The following is a 17,889-nucleotide window of genomic DNA, read 5'->3' as shown; positions in this document are numbered from 1 at the left end:
GAGTGATTTTTAAGTCACTGCGAAAGGTTGGAGAGGGTAAAACTTTTGGGTTTGGGGAGGTGGATATATACGATTGTTTTGACCACTTCAGTATTTTGATAGTATTTTAGTTTCGTTTGAAGAGCAATTAGCATTTAAATATATTTTCAATAAATGAATTTATTTTTTAAAGCAAAATCGACCAGAAGAAATAAAGTGTGTGCAAAAAAAAAAAAAAAAAAAAATATCCACAGCCTAACCTGGAAGGCGGATACAGTAACTGTTAATACTAACCATGATTTGTGTGTCATTTGATCAATATGATTAATAATACCTACATTCTCTACAATTTCATGGAGCCTACATCCAAATCCATGAACCACATTTTCCATGTGTATAAAAGGAGCAGGTCACTGTCATAAAAATATGCCAGACATTCAACAAGGATGCAGTTAATGTATAAAAGAGTATAAGTCTGTATTTCTACTCTTCTAATTGATTGCAAACGGTTCATTTACACTACCAACTTCTTATAAATGTGCTGTCTTTGTTTATTGCAGGTGCATGACAGGGAATGGACTATATAGGATGCAGATGGTGCAATAACCGGAGAAGAACCTCAGAATTAATTTGCACTTGACCCAGCCCATTAGCGCTTTAAACGTGAAATTTCACCAAACCCACTTGCACATAGACTTAGTGCATGCTTGCATGAAAATATCAAAACTTAATGGTCATTCCCATTGACTCTGCACATATGACTTTAAGCAAATAGAGCTGTGCTTGGTGCTAGCTTAGTCCTTAAAGGCCCTATATGTTTGACAGTGAATTTCTGTACAGTGATTTCCTGTAGCTAATTTAACAGTATAAATTCACTGTAGGGTATCTTACCCAGACCAAACAAGCATCAACCCCAGCTTATATGATTATGCATCTGACAGATTTGCTTTAACTGTATGCCACCTTTTCTTGTACCTGTGCTCAATGAGTGTGTAAAGCGAACCAGAGTTGCAGAAGTCCTCCTCACGTGACACAATCTGCCACGAGCAAATGGTTTATCATCAAACCTGCGGGACACATACAGCACGAAGGCCCCTCCACTGTGACATAGTATACATCATAGCCATATAGTGTAAAAAAAATGTAAAATAGAAACCGTAATCTCTAACGTAGCATTCTGAGGAAGACGGAATTTTAAGGAAATGTAAGTGCAGAATCCTTGAAAAGACGGATGGCTATAGAGGGAAGTGTATGTGCAGCAAATCCTTTTGTTAAAGCGAATCACAGGGCACAAAGAGAGCTGAAGTATTTAATCCATCAATACTGATTCCACTGGCAGTACAGACAATGCTGTAGCACTTAAACATGAGGGTCAGGCCTGTTACTACCAAACAAACTGTATGTAGCGTCTACACGATCAGCATGTGTAAGCATTTTGTTTGTTCCAAAAACAGAAACTGTCTTTGGAGTCTGGCACTGCAAAGAGGAAACAATTATTGCTCAGAGGTTGCTCTTTTATAGCTCAGGAGACTTACTAGAGTTCTCAGTCATGTTTCATTGAAGTATCAACTTTGTCTCAGATTTCCCCTTAAAAGACAATTGTTGACACACAGCACGAGTATAGAGCTATAAAATTCATGTGTAGAGCATAGCTGAGATAACTTGATATCTTGGCAAATCTGAACGCATTTTTAAACATTTTTGAGATCTCCTCAGAAATCTATACAAGACAAATGTGAAATTACTGGGTTCCTTGCTCAGGAAAAAAGCAAGAGACGCAAGTCTACAGCAAATGTCTCCATTTAGTCTCATTCGAGTTCATATCACAATCTATGACTTTTGATTGCAGATTTTTTCTCTTTAATACACACAATTGTTTGCTGATTTTGGTATGTTGGAAAATCCGAGCAAAGTGTTAAATATTGTTGAGATTTCTTCTGAACCTTCACACTTTTGTGATTAGAATAATAGAGTATTTTTCTTAGGAGAAAAATCTGAGCAAACCTCTCAATTTTCTCTCCATTTGTCAAGGAACAACAATTGAGACAGTAAAGTGATCTATTTTTTATTTTATTTTATTTTATTTGCAAGCTTTGTTTTTGCTGGCAAAAAAATCAGAAGTTGAATGAATGACTAAAGACACTCTGTATATTTACTGTAATAGTGAAGAAAAGACAAGTTTCTGCATCTAACAGACCATTGCCACGTGTAAATGAGATGCATTTGTCATGGCACATTTCAGTTGGGACAGTCGCGTTCACATCAGACAGGTACTCTAACTAATGCCGAGCTGTTAATGTACGCAACTAATTTTAGCCAGCTGTCAAGTAATAATTGGGGAGGAGGTGCTTCTTGTGTCAGTGCGAATATGCACACTAACAATCTATTTGCGGAAATTATTTTTACAGTTGAGAGAAGAAGAAATAACTGCCTGCTTCACGCGAGAGAGATGGTTTAATGGTTGTCGCAGGCCTTTGGTGTTTAAATAACAGAGTAGATGTGAAAGTAAAAGGAGGCAAGGATCAAATAAATAGCTTTCATTATTTGTGGAGAAATTAATTTAACAAACAGTAATTATAGGGCAAATTCAAAAGTGGATGCTCATTATCTGGAGGTTGTATAGCATTCAGGCTTGTTGACACTCCAGTACTTTCAGGATTTAAGTAAGTGTGCTCTCTTTAAGGGGAGAAACCCATTTCATTTGTACTGTCATTCATAATTTTACTATATTGGACCATACAGTTCTTTTTAAAAGGATAGTTCACCCAAAAATAAAAATTCTGTCATCTTTCAGGGGTTAAATTGGGATTTCGGAGGTGGGGAAACCATAAAATCAGGTGATGTCGAGTGGTCTTTTGATCTACTGTATGTTGATGTCGCTTTGGATGTGAGTGATTCCAGATTCAAAACCCCTTCGTGTACACAGCTTTTTAATAAATCAAGCAAAATTGCCACTGCATATTAGTGGATCTAAGAAACGGGCGAGCAGTTGTTCTCAGCAATTTCTACAAAAAAGAGATCGGACAATGGCGCAATAGAGAAACGGAATGCGCGTCTGGATGTGGGAGCACGTGGTCTTGTGCTGCTCTCGAATATGCTTCCTCTACAAGTATCCGCAACTGACTAGAGCGAAGCATAACGGATTTTAAATATTTTTGAACACTTGTTTATTAGAGACAGAATGTGCCAAATGCATCAAACAAAAACCACATTGGAGAATACAACAAATTTAATGGATTGACAAACAAGCTTTTTTTTTTCATTTTGGAATCGAAGGTGACAAAACATCATTCCGGACCGTTTCAGCCCATATTTAACCCCTGGACACAGGTTCTCCCATGGAAACCAGAAAGTAATTCCATTCACTCTGAGACACAGGTACTGGGCCCATGGAAACCAGGAAGTAATCTCACTTACACCGAGACACAGGCTGTTTCTCAATGTGTGTTCTTTTGTGTTCTTACGTTCTCGTGGACTCGTACGACATCACCATCCTCTGCCGATGTGCGATTCCAATCCTCAAGAACGCAAGTACCGAGGATGCAGGAAATTACCTGGATGAGTTCTTGATATAAAGGATGTATGGGATGGTGACTTGTGGGCAAGAACTCGGTACAACGGTGGCAGACGAAGGACATTTATTGTTTTTTTTTCCTCAAGAGGTTCCCATTGTAAGCTCGCAAAAGTCTTATGGCTCGTGAGAGTCCTTATACTCCGTCAACATTTGTTACTGTATTATTTTAATATAGTAAAAAACACTTGGAGAAAACGTGTTTTTACAGACTCTATTCTTTTAACGTGTCACTACTGCTGCAAAACCTTACTGGTGTGATGACATTAATGCTGTCACTGTTGTGATAATGCCAGTAGTTTTCTCACTGGATTCAAATGTGCTGTGACGGTTAATTGCACAACAGGAAGATTGCAGCACATCTCAAAGCTTGCAATAGATGTGTTCCTCCTGTACGTCCTCCTGTACTTCTGAGTTCGTTCTTCCAAAGTAGCTTGGCAAGACTGGTCTTCATAATGATGCAAGTCCGTTCTCTGCGTTCTTAAAATTGAGAAACACCCACAGTTTCTGACGCTATGGAAACCAGGAAGTAATCATGTTTACTCCAAGACATGAGTTCTGGTACCATGGAAACCAGGAAGTAATCATGTTCACCCCAAGACACGGGTTCTGGTCCCATGGAAACCAGAAAGTAATCATGCTTACACAGAGACATGGGATCTGGTCCCATGGAAACCAGGAAATACTTATGTTTACTCCGAGAAACGGGTTCTGGTCCCATGGAAACTAGGAAGTAATCATGTTCACTCTGAGACACTAGTTCTGAGCCCATGGAAACCAGGAAATTATCATGTTAACTCCAAGACACGTGTTCTGGTCCCATGGAAACCAGAAAATAATTGCATTTACTCGAAGACATGGATTCTTTGGTCTCATGGAAACCAGAAAGTAATCATGTTCACTCCGAAGCACAGGTTCTGGGCCCATGGAAACCAAGAAGTAATTGCATTCACTCCGAGACATGGATTCTGTGGTCCCATGGAAACCAGGAAGTAACTGCATTCACTCCAAGACACGCGTTCTGGTACATTGGAAACCAGGAGGTAATTGCATTCACTCCAATACACTGGTTTCAGGCCCATAGAAACCAGGAAGTAAACATGCTCACTCCAAAACACAGGTTCTGATTCAATGGGAACCAGGAATTAAACATGCTCACTCCGAGACATGGGTTCTGATCCCATGGAAACCAGGAAGTAAACATGCTCACTCTGAGGCATGGGTTCTGGGCCCATGGAAACCAGGATGTAATCCTGTTCACTCCGAGATACAGGTTCTGATCCTATGGAAACCAGGAAGTAATTGTGTTTACTCCAAGAGACATGTAGTAATTGTAATTGTTATAATTAATTTAAGTAATTGTGTTCACTCCGAGCACAAGTTCTCGTTCCATGGAAATCAAGTAGTAATTGCATTCACTTCGAGACATGGGTTCTGGGTCCATGGAAACAAGGAAGTAATTGCGTTCACATAAACAATGGTAAGCACAATTCGGAGGTTGCATTTTTGCACTACATTTATATTTTTACTCCACTGATGTTTAGGTTTAGGGTAGGGGTTTGTGTATGGGAGTAGGGTTCCTGTTGACTGTTTTAAATAATTTACAATTAAAAATTCAACTTGCTTTCAGCGTAACCCTGTGGACATTTAAAAAACAAACTGGTCAACAACACTCCCAGCTTCTGGAGGCTGTGGTTCGATTTTGGTAAGCACAGACTGATTTCAGCAGCAGAACTGTCGACCTCTTGTCGCAGAACCCATAGTGTTATCAATCTGGTGGAACAGAGTGAGATTTGACGTTAGTTGCTAAAAATCTTCCCCTCCATCTTAGCTCTCAAATGTCTTTGGTGGGAAAGTACATTAAATATTATATGTCCTACATAAACTTGAAATACAAAGCACAAGTCATTTGGACTACATTAATTATATTTTCATGGTGCTATTTTGTTCTTTCTGAGCTCGACAGCTGTCATCCCCATTCATTTTTATTATAAGGAAAAGAATGTCCGGTGGTCCGTAGAAGAAATAAAATTATACAGATTTGTAACAGCATAAGGTTGAGTAATAATTCATTTAAAACTTCAAAAATATCCCCTTTTAAATCCTATTCAGAGACTCTTTCTCATTGATTTTACTTGCGTTCCACCACTGCTAAACTTATGAAATGATAATAGCAGAATTTTTACATCAGTGGCAGTGATGTGTTGTGGGATTTGGTAATTGTCATCTGGCGGGGAGGCATGTCACTCTGAGGGACATCCACATGCCGTCAGCCTCTGACAGCCACCCTCGCAAACTGTGACAGTTCAACGCTTAGATCACTTTGTACGCTGCTAATTCAATACCCCATGCATCATTTTCTCCATTAGAATATGCAAATGCCTGACTTGAAAACAGACAACAGCCCCCAACTCTCAACACTGCGTTGGTTTTTTCACTCTCTCACTCAGTTCTGTCCTCAACCTCTCTCTGTCTCTCTCTTTCTCTTTCAGGGCAGACTGCAAGTGGTTGAATAATGTGTCAAAGTGACAAGTGAGACAGAGGAGCAGGGGATTAGGGAAAGTGTGTGTGCTTGTTTGTGTGTGTGTCTATGTGTGTACAAAGCATATGTCGGCAATCACAGTTTGTCTGAGTTTTTTCAGCATACGCACTGACAGGCACAAGTCTTTAAACACATTTCACACGCTATCAAACAAACAGAATAGTATCCAAACAAAGTAAAATAAAAAATCCTTCAAGTTTTAAAAATCTGACCATTTCACCTCAATTACAAACTGAGAACAAATTGAAGCAGGTACAAAAAAAGGCAAAACATACTCTACGCAAGTACGTGAATGCAGGCGCTTCTAAATATGCAAGCTCGATTTCACGACTAGTTTCACGTTCCAAATTGTGTCATATAAGTAATTCATATTAAAACACAAGTACGCCTTGAATTCTCAACATTGCAACAAGAGGCACTATCAAGGACATTAGTGTAAACTGTCTGCTTCTATGGTTAGTTTTCTCTGTCAACTCAACTACTATTATGGTGGAGCAACAGTTTGAAAAGAATACTGATAAGCAAGCAAGTTAAAGTCAATATATTTATTGCAACTTACTTGAATAATAACAAATTTAATTGAATGGTGCAGACTTTTAACTCTATCGTTCCTTGAGTACTGAGGTTTGTTACCGCCACAGTAACTCAACAACACACATTAAGCATGCTAATCTGGACTGTGCATTGGCATTGTGTTGACCACGCGCTCTGACTTGTGGCACCAAACGCAAAACTTGTTGTTGACAAACAGGTAAGAGAACTGTGGTTGGTCGCTTTGCAAGTCAGTCAGACAGTCTCTTCCCATCTAAGTGTGAGTGGTTCTTAGCCAGAAAAGGCTGCAAAATGAAGGAGATTTTATGGCACAAGTCAAAGTCTGGCAACGTGAGACTATCCCACTTGAACCTCACGCCACTGGTTGAGCCAGAATTTGACATGTTGGGCTGATTAAGAATAACAATGTTTTGAAAGCATCACAGTGTTTAGAGTCTACGGCAGGGGTCAAGAAACTACGGCCTGCAAAAAATCATATAATGAAAGTTCTGTTGAAATGACTGGTACTCCACCCCCTGACAAGCACACATCAGTGAACAGACATAGTGTGTATGCAATGACAAAGTAGGCCTACATTAAAGCAAGTTGCTAAGAAATGTATTGACCTGTTTCAGTGACATACACTCTAAAAAATGCTGGGTAATTTTTTTCAATTTAAGCGCTGGGTTGAGCCTGTTGATCTGGTCATTTTGTTAGGTTATTTTCTCAGTGTTGGGTATGTTTTGTGTAACCCAGCCGGTCTTTGTAACCCAAACAGCTGGGTTAATTTAACCCAATGCAAGGTTGGAGCAAAATTAAACCAGCGCTGGGTTGAGAATTGGGTTGTTTATAACCCAGCATTTTTTAGAGTTACAATAATGTTACCAGTATCAAAATAATTTTATGTGAATGGATTTTAAATGTAAAATTAATCCATGTAATAAAAGCAGAAGAATAATCTCTGTGACAAAAATACGTAGGCTCACTCTGGCCCCCCTTGAAAACATAACTGAATGACCTGGCCCTGGTGGCAAAACATTTGGGGATCCCTGGTCTAAGGGAACTCAACCTACTAATGGCTTACTTACAGTTACCTTTGTAAATTAAACTTGATTATAAGAAACCTTTTAAACATCATAAGTCTACACACATAAAACAGCTGAAAGTTTTAAAACACACATACTGTATTATGTTAAATAGACATAGACTTGTCTTACCCCATGAGAAGGATATGTGAGCCAGCCCCAGTCTCCTGAAATTTTCGTTGTGTCCAGGAGATTTACTGTAAATCGAACATAAACACATGTTACAATGGCAATCAATTAGTGGAATTAACATTGGAAATGCGTACCCTGTTTTGGCTACATTTGAGCAATTTTTTCTCTTCTAAACTGATACAAAATTGACATCATCATCAGACAACCTGATCTCCAATCTCCCAGAGACTGATGTCTAATAACATTATCAAAAAGCATTTGGCAAAGGGACAAAATGGGAATAAACCGCAAGTACCCTCTTCTCAAAGCGAGAGCCAAAGCTTTTAAAAAGAATTTCCTAAATGTTTGGTTAATGGCCCCTAAATGAGTTCAAACTCCTTTACGGTTGGATCAATATGCCATTTTAACCCAGTGTTAAACATTTAGCATCAATCGAATAAGAACTAGACCAACTAGATTGTATTGTTCTATTAAAGGGATAGTTCACCCAAACATGAAAATTCTCTCATCATTTGCTCACCCATATGCCACCCCAGATGTGTATGACTTTCTTTCTTCTGCTGAATGAAGATTTTTAGAAGAATTTCTCAGCTCTGTAGGTCCATACAATGCAAGTGAATGGGTGCCAAAATTTCAAAGCTCCAAAATCTACATTAGGGCAACATAAAAGTACTCCAGACGACTCTGGTGGTTAAATCCATATCATCTGAAGTGATATGATAGGTGTGGGTGAGAAACAGATCAATATTTAAGTCATTTTTTACTATAAATTCTCCTCCACTTCACTTTTACATTCTCCTTCTGTTTTTAGTGATTTACATTCTTCATACATATCACCCCCTTCTGGGCAGGTTGGAGAATTTATGATAAAACATGACTTAAATATTTATCTGTTTCTCACCCACACCTATCATATCATGTCTGAACACATGGATTTTAACCACTGGAGTCATATGGATTACTTTTATGCTCCCTTTATGTGGATTTTGGAGCTTCAAATTTTCGGAACCCATTCACTTGCATTGTGAGGACCTAAGGGCTGAAATATTCTTCTAAAAATCATAATTTGTGTTCTGCAGAAAAAGAAAGTCATACACATCTGGGATGCCAGAAGGGTGAGTAAATAATGAGAGAATTTTCATTTTTGGGTGAACTATCCCTTTAAGAGTTCACACCTGATTTGACCAATTAAATTCCACGACTTTTCTAGTCGTTTGTGATTTCTAAAAGCTGATTTTTAAAAAAAATCATTTTGATTCAGACTGATTCACTAATGAATCGTTCAGATAAATTTGTGAACCATTTCAACCAATTTACAAATTGGATTTAAAATTGGACATCACTGTGGTTTGCAAGTAAGTTCTATTCTACACAAGCTCTACACAAGAGCAATATTTTTGCGATTAATTATTTTATAATAAACATAATGGAAAGCTACAAGAAAAAAAGATATATTCACTATTGAAATGTCCATGACTTTTAAGATTTTGTAATTTTCCAAAATTCTTACAGGCCTGGAAAACTATTTTAAAATTCCCTGATATTTCCAGGTTTTCCATGACCGTATAAACCCTATTAAAATAAATAAGTAAAAAAATAGAAACTTCCAACAATACAGTGTGATTGAATGAGCCTTTAAATCCATACAATGATTTTAAAACAATTGTAAAATAGCTGAACATGTGGTCAAAACACTGCTGAACATTTTTAAGCCTCTTTCATAAAAAATTTCCATTCAATTGAATTGTGTAATCTTAAAATGTTTAATATTTAAAACTGAAAAGACTTAAATTCATTAGCTGATTTAAAAGACCACTCAATTCAGTTTGATGGAGATTTGTTAAGCAATTGAAATGTAATTGCATAAGTCTTAAAAATATTTTTTTGTAGTGTAATACATGGGCACAAGTGGCTTATTTTATAACACAGCAGCAACAGTAATTGAATAAAAGACATAAATATTCAATAAATAAAAGTTATTCATAATAAAAATAACAAATCACATCCAACAATTCTTCAGTCATTTGGTAAGAAGTAATATTTCATTGAAATCCTTGATGTCCGTTGCACATTCATGAGCGCTATGAGAGAAGCTTGTTCACAGTGGCGTACGTTATCTCGAGAACTTGCATAGTTGTTGTTATTTTTATGTCAAACAATGCAAGTTATGAACAAGCTTCTCTCATAGCTTTCAATAACACATTTAATGGTTTTCATTAAAAATGACTTGAATTCTGAGTTGTTTCTCCTCGAACCGTATCGTATGCCTTCAGAAGACTTGCAATGTGACGCAGGAGTTGCATTGACTAATTTTACGATACTTTTAGTTGCTTTTTTAAGATGCGAAATTCACTATCAACTACCATGTTATTGAATACATGAATCAGATATTATCAAATATAATTTTCCCTTTTGTGTTCTACATAAGAAAGAAAGTCATTCGGGTTTCATCATTCTAAAGACCATGGTCAAATCACTGTAACAAACAGCCTTTCATGGCTTATTGCTAATCCTAACTCCAAGTTTACCATGATGAAACATTCATATCGATGACCAGACACTGTGCCTGTTTTCGGTACCATACAAGGTCACCCTGAAACAAACATTGTTTTCTTTGGTAACTGCAGCTAAGGGCCATATCAAGGTAAATTTCTCTCATGGATAAACATGGTAAACTGTATCTTGCTACTCTATCCACCTGGGATACAGAGGAGGAGCTGTGTGGCCCTGAACCCAGAATCCTGCTTTACATTCACTGCACCCAACTAGTTAGAAATGGGTAAACAAGGAGTCACCTTCAATTTGCAAAACTGCCAGACTGCCACATGGATACGTGTCGGGTACCGCGGTAACAGATAACACAAACCGGCTTGAAACTCCCAAAGGTATCATGAAACAACAACAGGTGAGCTAGGAGCAGATGTTTTCTTCTTATATTTTACAGGTAAAATAGTACAGTAGTACAATCAGAAAACATTTTGCATATTCACAGGACAGCCCATAAATGGGAGCAGGAAGCTGAAAGTGTGGACAATAAAAGCAGAAAATTCAACCCTATTCAGCTTCATAGGCAGTTGTAAGTCACTCGTTTGTTGTGCGGTACAACGGTATCTTTGTGTGACTTGGCTAATGGAAGTTCTGGAATGGCTAACATCGCTAACCTTTAATCTTTGTTCACACAGACATTTTTATCGGCATATTTCACACGAATTTGTTTTTTCACTCTAACCAGATCCAAACAACAGTGTATCCATATGTGTTTTGAAATCTGATTAAAATGTGATTTATGCTAATGAATATCAGTCAGTGACTGCATTTATATGCACACCAATTCGTTGATAGCTTCCCAAAATCAGTTAACTCAAATATCTGACAATTAAAAAACAATGCATTTACATAACATTTGAAATCATCAGGTTATTTGCTGTTTTTGATATTAAAACATAAACAGACCTGTGCACAACACTTGCGCAAATTGGATAAGCATGTAAGAATGCAGGGAAAGGTGTTTACATGCAACGATAAATCTGCGTAATGTGCAAAAATCGATGTATCCATTTTGCCTAAACCGTTTATGAGCTTACCACGATAAAGGAAACCAATTTAAGGCATTTACATGATTATACACGTTGCCAGCTTAAGTATAACTGGTGTAAAATTGTATATGTAAACACACTCAGTACTTAAAAAAACTTTAAGCTTGATTAATTCTATTATTTATTTATTTATTTTATTTTATTGCATATTTGACTGAAATTCGTTTTGTTTTTTGTGGTCTGAAAAACAAGCAAAATCCAATTTTTACAAACCTGATCTGAACTATATCCACATGTGGTTTGAAATCCGATTAAAATGTGATTTATGTTAATGCAGTCGATCAGTGCGTCTACATGCACACAAATATGCTGATAACTACCAAAAGTCCATTTATTTTAAACAATCCAACACAAGAAAACCTTTGACTGAGATTTAAAATCATTGAGTATTCACTGCTTTTGACGTCATAACATAAATGATCATGCGCACAATGCTTGCGCACATTGGATAAGTGGGGTAATGGGCAAAAATCTACATGTGCCAATCGATTTATGCTTAAACCGTTTATGAACTTACCCTGATGAAAGAAAAAACATTTAAGGCATTTACATGAACTTACACATTGTCAGCTCAAAGGGATAGTTCACCCAAAAATGAAAATTCTCTCATCATTTACTCACCCTCATGCCATGCCAGATGTGTAATGACTTTCTTTATTCTGCAGAACACAAACAATGATTTTTAGAAGAATATTTCAGCTCTGTAGGTCCATACAATTCAAGTTAATGGTGATCAGACTGTTGTAGCTCCAAAAAATCACATAAAGCAAACATAAAAGTAATCCATAAGACTCCAGAGTTTAAATCCATGTCTTCAGAAGCAATATAATAGGTGTGGGTGAGAAACAGAACAATAATATATAAAGTCATTTTTAACTCTAAATCTCCACTTTAACTTTCACTTACAGATGTAAAATTGAAATTGAAAGTGGAGATTTACAGTAAAAAAAGGACTTACATTTTTATTGTTTCACACCCACACCTATCATATCGCTTCTGAAGATATGGATTTAACTACTTGGATCATATGGATTACTTTTATGTTTCCTTTATGTGATTATTGGAGCTACAAGTGTCTGATCGCCATTCACTTGCATTACTTTGACCTACAGAGCTGAGATATTCTTCTAAAATACTTCATTTATGTTCAGCAGATGAAAGAAAGTCATATACATCTGGGATGGCATGAGGGTGAGTAAATGATGAGAGAAATTTCTTTTTTTATGCATAAATGATGTAAGAATGTTCATGTTAAAAGGCTCAGTGCTTACAGAACCTTTAATGTTTGTTCAGACAGGCAGCAAAAAATATAATTTCTTTATTTTGTTGCCATTCTGACTAAAATTCGCTTAGTTTTTTTTTTTTTGTGTGGTCTTAAATGTTTATTTATTTATATATTTATTTATTTATTTATTTATTTTTTACTTTACAAATTTTCTTACAAACTCAATCCAAACTATATCTATATGTGGTTTAAAATCCGATTAAAATGTGATTTATGCTAATGCTAATACGTTTCAGTCAAAGTTATGTGGTAAAAAAAACAACAAAAAAACACATCTGATTTGGGCCACATTTAACTGCAGTGTGAATATCACCAGAGTCTGTTCATTAACAGGTTGTCTGTATTTTTTCTTTCTTTTAAATGTCATCACTTTGGTTAATTTTCTTCAGACTCACTTAAAGAACTTCCTCAGCTCTCTCTCTCTTCACTGTGTTGTAATCAGCAGTATCAGTGTGCTTGGTGATTGGACTCCTAATTTGGAAAGGCTGCTTCTGATGAGGGCACTGGGTCAGAAAGTAGGAACAGATGGCCTCTCTCTCTCTCTCTCTCTCTCTCTCTCTCTCTCTCTCTCTTTCTACTTGCATTTTGGCTCCTTGGACAAGAGTTGGAGAGTAACTAACTAAGAGTGACGATACCAACTTAACTAAATTTTCAGTAGCGTGACAGTAATTCAACTGTTTATTTTTTTAAACAATGTAGCTTTTCCTATTACAAGCTACTCTATTGCACAACAAAAAGTCACATTCTTAAATTTTGCACTCCATTCACTCACGAATCTGCCCGATTCCAGCCTTGCTGAAGCACCCCCAGATCATCACCGATCCTCCACCAAATTTCACAGTGGGTGCGAGACACTGTGTCTTGAAGGCCTCTCCAGGTCTCCGTCTAACCATTAGACGACCAGGTTGAGGATCGGTGATGACCTGGGGGCACTACAGAAAGGCTGGAATCGGGCAGATTCGTCTTTGTGAAGGACACATGAATCAAGCCACATACAAGTTTATCCTGGAAAAAAACATGCTTCCTTCTGCTCTGACAATGTTCCCCAACTCTGAGGATTGTTTTTTTCCAGCAGGACAATGTTCCATGCCACACAGCCAGGTTAATCAAAGTGTGGATGGAGGACCGCCAGATCAATACCCTGTCATGGTCAGCCCAATCTCCAGACCTGAACCCCACTGAAAACCTCTGGAATGTGATCAAGAGGAAGATGGATGGCCACAAGCCATCAAACAAAGCCGAGATGCTTGAATTTTTGCACCAGGAGTGGCATGAAGTCACCCAACTGCAATGTGAAAGACTGGTAGAGAGCATGCCAAGACACATGAAAGTGATGATTGAAAATCAGGGTTATTCCACCATATATTGATTTCTGAACTCTTCCTAAGTTAAAACATTGGTATTATGTTATTGTTTTCTTTGCATTATTTGAGGTCTGAAAACATGGCATCTTTTTTGTTATTTTGACCAGTTGTCATTTTCTGCAAATAAATGCTCTTAATGACAACATTTTTATTTGGAATTTGGGAGGAATGTTGTCAGTACTTTATAGAATAAAACAAATATTTTCACTTTACTCAAACACATACCTATATATATATACACACACACAAACACAGTATATAAGGAGTAGAAAAATGTCATATCGTATTGTATTGAATCGGATGATGCAATGCTCACGATTCAATACCATATGTATCATACGATACATAAACAAACACATTATAGTGTAATTAAATCCAAGCAGTGCAACATTGAGAGCTGCAGAAACAGTCTCCTCCCCGGAGATGCGAAGCTGAGTGCTCACAGGAAAACAGAGCAACAGATCTGCAGTACATATGTGAGAAAATCGATGGCAAATGCCAAGTAGATTGTAGCGTGACAGCTTTTTTCAAACAATGGTGCTACAGTACACCAAACATATTGTTTTATTTACGCCAACATCACAGCACAAATCGGTGGATTTGCGGTGCAGAAACACAAAAGCAGCAAAGTTGCTCCTCTCCCAGATGACACGGAGCATGACACTGAGCAAGACGCTCATAAGTAACAAAAACAAGCTTATTAAAAAAATCGGACAATGTAAGAAACCCGCGATTACATGAAACCAAGGTTGGGAGGGTTACTTTTGAAATGTATTCCACTACAGATTACAGAATACATGCTGTAAAATGTAATTTGTAACATATTTTGTTAGATTACTCAAGGTCAGTAATGTATTCTAAATACTTTGGATTACTTATTCCGCACCGGTAGATTGTTTCACTTGTTTTGACTATAAAAACTCTGCCAGTACAGTAAGACAGAATACACATGTTAAAATTTACATTCTCTCAAAAACCTACATATCTTATGCAGTGTTGTTTCAAATTGATGTTGTTTTAAGGATTTTTAGATATTTTTACAGGAAAACAATAAAAAAATTATTATCAAGAATATGATTTTTGCCCTAATATCAAAGGTCTTACTAGAAAAAAGAAATTATGATCTAACGTGAATTTTCTTGATAAAAAAAATATGATCGTGTCTGGTAACGTGCATGTAAAATGGCTAGAAATAGCATTTTAGCTTAGCGTAAAGCTGACAATTTACACAAGGTTTATTTCTATTTCTTCTGCTCCAAACTTACTTCAAACTTACTTCTCTGTCTGCTCATATAAATGTAACACATCACAAGAAAGTGTTTCACCGCTGTTCAAATGCACTTTGGATCGCATAATTTATATGTATAAATGTTTTCCATCTGAAAGGACTAAATATTAAATGAAACAAATGACAATAAAATGCAAAGTAATCTCTTCAGTAATCAAATTACTTTTTGAATATAACTGTATTCTAATTACCAATTATTTAAATTGTAACTGTAGTGGAATACAGTTACTTATATTTTGTGCTTTAAAACATAATCCCGTTACATGTATTCAGTTACTCCCCAACCCTGCATGAGACTTATTATTCTCTGGTTTCTACGTCGAAATGAAATCAACACTTTGCACCCTGGTGCAGATAGTGGCAGATACTATTTTCACCCAATTTAAATACTAGCATACAGCATATAGGCATCACTGCAGCGTGTTTGTGTTTATTAAGAGTCCCACAGACACCCTACAACAACCCCTACCCCTAAACCTAACCTTAACCTTCCCTTAGAAAAACTACAGTAACCATAGTTTCGCCATCGTATTTTGAAGTAAAATTATAGTAACCACAAAATTAACCATGGTTACTAGCCTATTGACCTTATGCGCCAGAGAAACTAGCGAGCAGCCATCTTGAAAATTTTGTTTTTTAACTTTTATTCCAGCGGTTGCTATATAGATCTCTATGGTTTTGATATCAAAGTTTTATTAGCTAGTGAAGTGGATTTACAGGTTATAGAACTGCCAAAGGTTATCATGAGTATTTTAAAGTGTTCAGGGGATGTCATAAAAACACCAAGCAGAGCGGGGAGATTTTAAAACAAGAAAACTTAATTCATAAACACACAAGATCTTACCTTCACACTGTGGACGTACTGATATGCCTCTGTGCTCATTAAAGTCCAACACAAAGTCATTAAAAAATATATCCGTAATACTGACCATCTCGTGTCATTCACCCATCACGTTATATAGTTCATGTAAGCAGATTTTATGAGTGTACTGTATATATATATATACTCAGTATATACTGTATATATGCAGTATACATACATACATACATCACACACACACACACACACACACACACACACACACACACACACACACACACACACATATATATATATATATTATATTAGGGATGTGCGATGGTAGTCGACACTGGAATTACTAGTAGTTCATATTTCCCCCCATTAAACTGATAATCATTTTTACACATTTACGTTTGGTTTTATATTTTTACAGAGGCTGCACTTATATTACTGTCATATTAATGTTACATATTTTAAATATAATTAATAATACAAATAGTATTTTAAAAAGAGGATATATTGAGCAGATACAGAGTTTAATTTCACCTCAGGCTGCGCGTGCGTCTTCCCTCTCTCTCGCGGCGCGCGCAGGAAAATGTCCTCTCGCTACACAAGCAAACTCAGCAAAGTAGTTATGAAATCACTTCGGTGGTGCGGGAATCGGCTTTCCAAACCTTTGAAAGTCCTAAGGATGTTTTCACATCTGAGTCTTCTTTACATCTGTGCATCTGTGCATTTTCCGCTGAGCAGGCTTTTTCCAAGCGCAGGACAGCCACCTTAGGTGAGTCAAGTCCCATCTTTCACCAGACCATGTCGACGTGTTAATTTTACTTATCAAAAAAATTATGCTTTTGAGTTAGTAGCCTAGAAAATAACTGTTTTAGACTAGGTATGCAATTTTTTTAATTTGCTGATTAAGAAGGCTATTTTCAACGAGGTGCCGACTGCTTAACGGGTTTCTATCCTATAGCTACTTTTTTTTTTTTTTTTTTTTACATCTTAACTGTTATTGGTTAACGCTCTTTACCGAACAGCTGTTATATTAGATCAATGGTTAATGCACGACTGTAAGTTGTGAAATACGCGCAACTTTTCAGCACATTTTTTTTTCTCTCTCATAGATTTGGCTTCGTCTACCTGTTCATTATTTTCAACAATGTCCTGACTGTTTTAATATGTTAAGTAACTTTTACTTGCTGATTTCCGTTTAGAGCAGGCTTTTAGGGTTGTTCCATTGATCCTGCACTATTCATTCAGTTGTTTTCAATAAATATGTCAGTTAAATATTCGCTAATGTTGATTCAGTGAATGCGTGTCATGTTCTATATTTAATGTACAATGAGCATTATGCAAGGCGAGCACGTCGCAGATAAATGCGCCCTTTTCAGGCATATATACACACACACTGGCAGCCAAAAGTTTGGAATAGTGTACAGATTTAGCTGTTTCAGGAGGAAATTGGTACTTTAATGCACCAAAGTGGCATTCATCTGATCACAAAGTATGGTCAGGACATTACTGATGTAAAAAAAAAAAACAAACAAAAAAACAGCACTATCACTATTTGAAAAAAGTCATTTTTGATCAAATCTAGACAGGCCCCATTTCCGGCACCATCACTCCAACACCTTATCCTTGAGTAATCATGCTAAATTGCTAATTTGGTACTAGAAAAATCACTTGCCATTATATCAAACACTGCTGAAACTATTTG

General features: G+C 36.8%; 1 protein-coding gene across 6 annotated transcripts in view; it reads right to left on the bottom strand.

Annotated features, from left to right (window-relative positions):
• LOC127427851 (ephrin type-A receptor 8-like) overlaps positions 1–17,889 on the bottom strand; it is a 122,644-nt gene that overhangs the window by 67,562 nt on the left and 37,193 nt on the right. For 3 of the 6 annotated variants that reach the window (XM_051675688.1, XM_051675686.1, XM_051675687.1), the window contains exon 2: positions 7,841–7,905. In XM_051675688.1, coding sequence (XP_051531648.1) covers positions 7,841–7,905 — 65 coding nt within the window. Of the gene's footprint in view, positions 1–7,840; positions 7,906–13,116; positions 13,473–16,721; positions 17,144–17,889 lie in introns of those variants that run through there. The other 3 variants (XM_051675689.1, XM_051675691.1, XM_051675692.1) reach the window with 3 other exon arrangements.

This window comes from Myxocyprinus asiaticus, chromosome 37, assembly GCF_019703515.2.
Source record: "Myxocyprinus asiaticus isolate MX2 ecotype Aquarium Trade chromosome 37, UBuf_Myxa_2, whole genome shotgun sequence".
Lineage (NCBI taxonomy): Eukaryota > Metazoa > Chordata > Actinopteri > Cypriniformes > Catostomidae > Myxocyprinus > Myxocyprinus asiaticus.
Note: the sequence above shows the minus strand (reverse complement) of the source record. Positions and strands in the feature narration are given on the sequence as shown.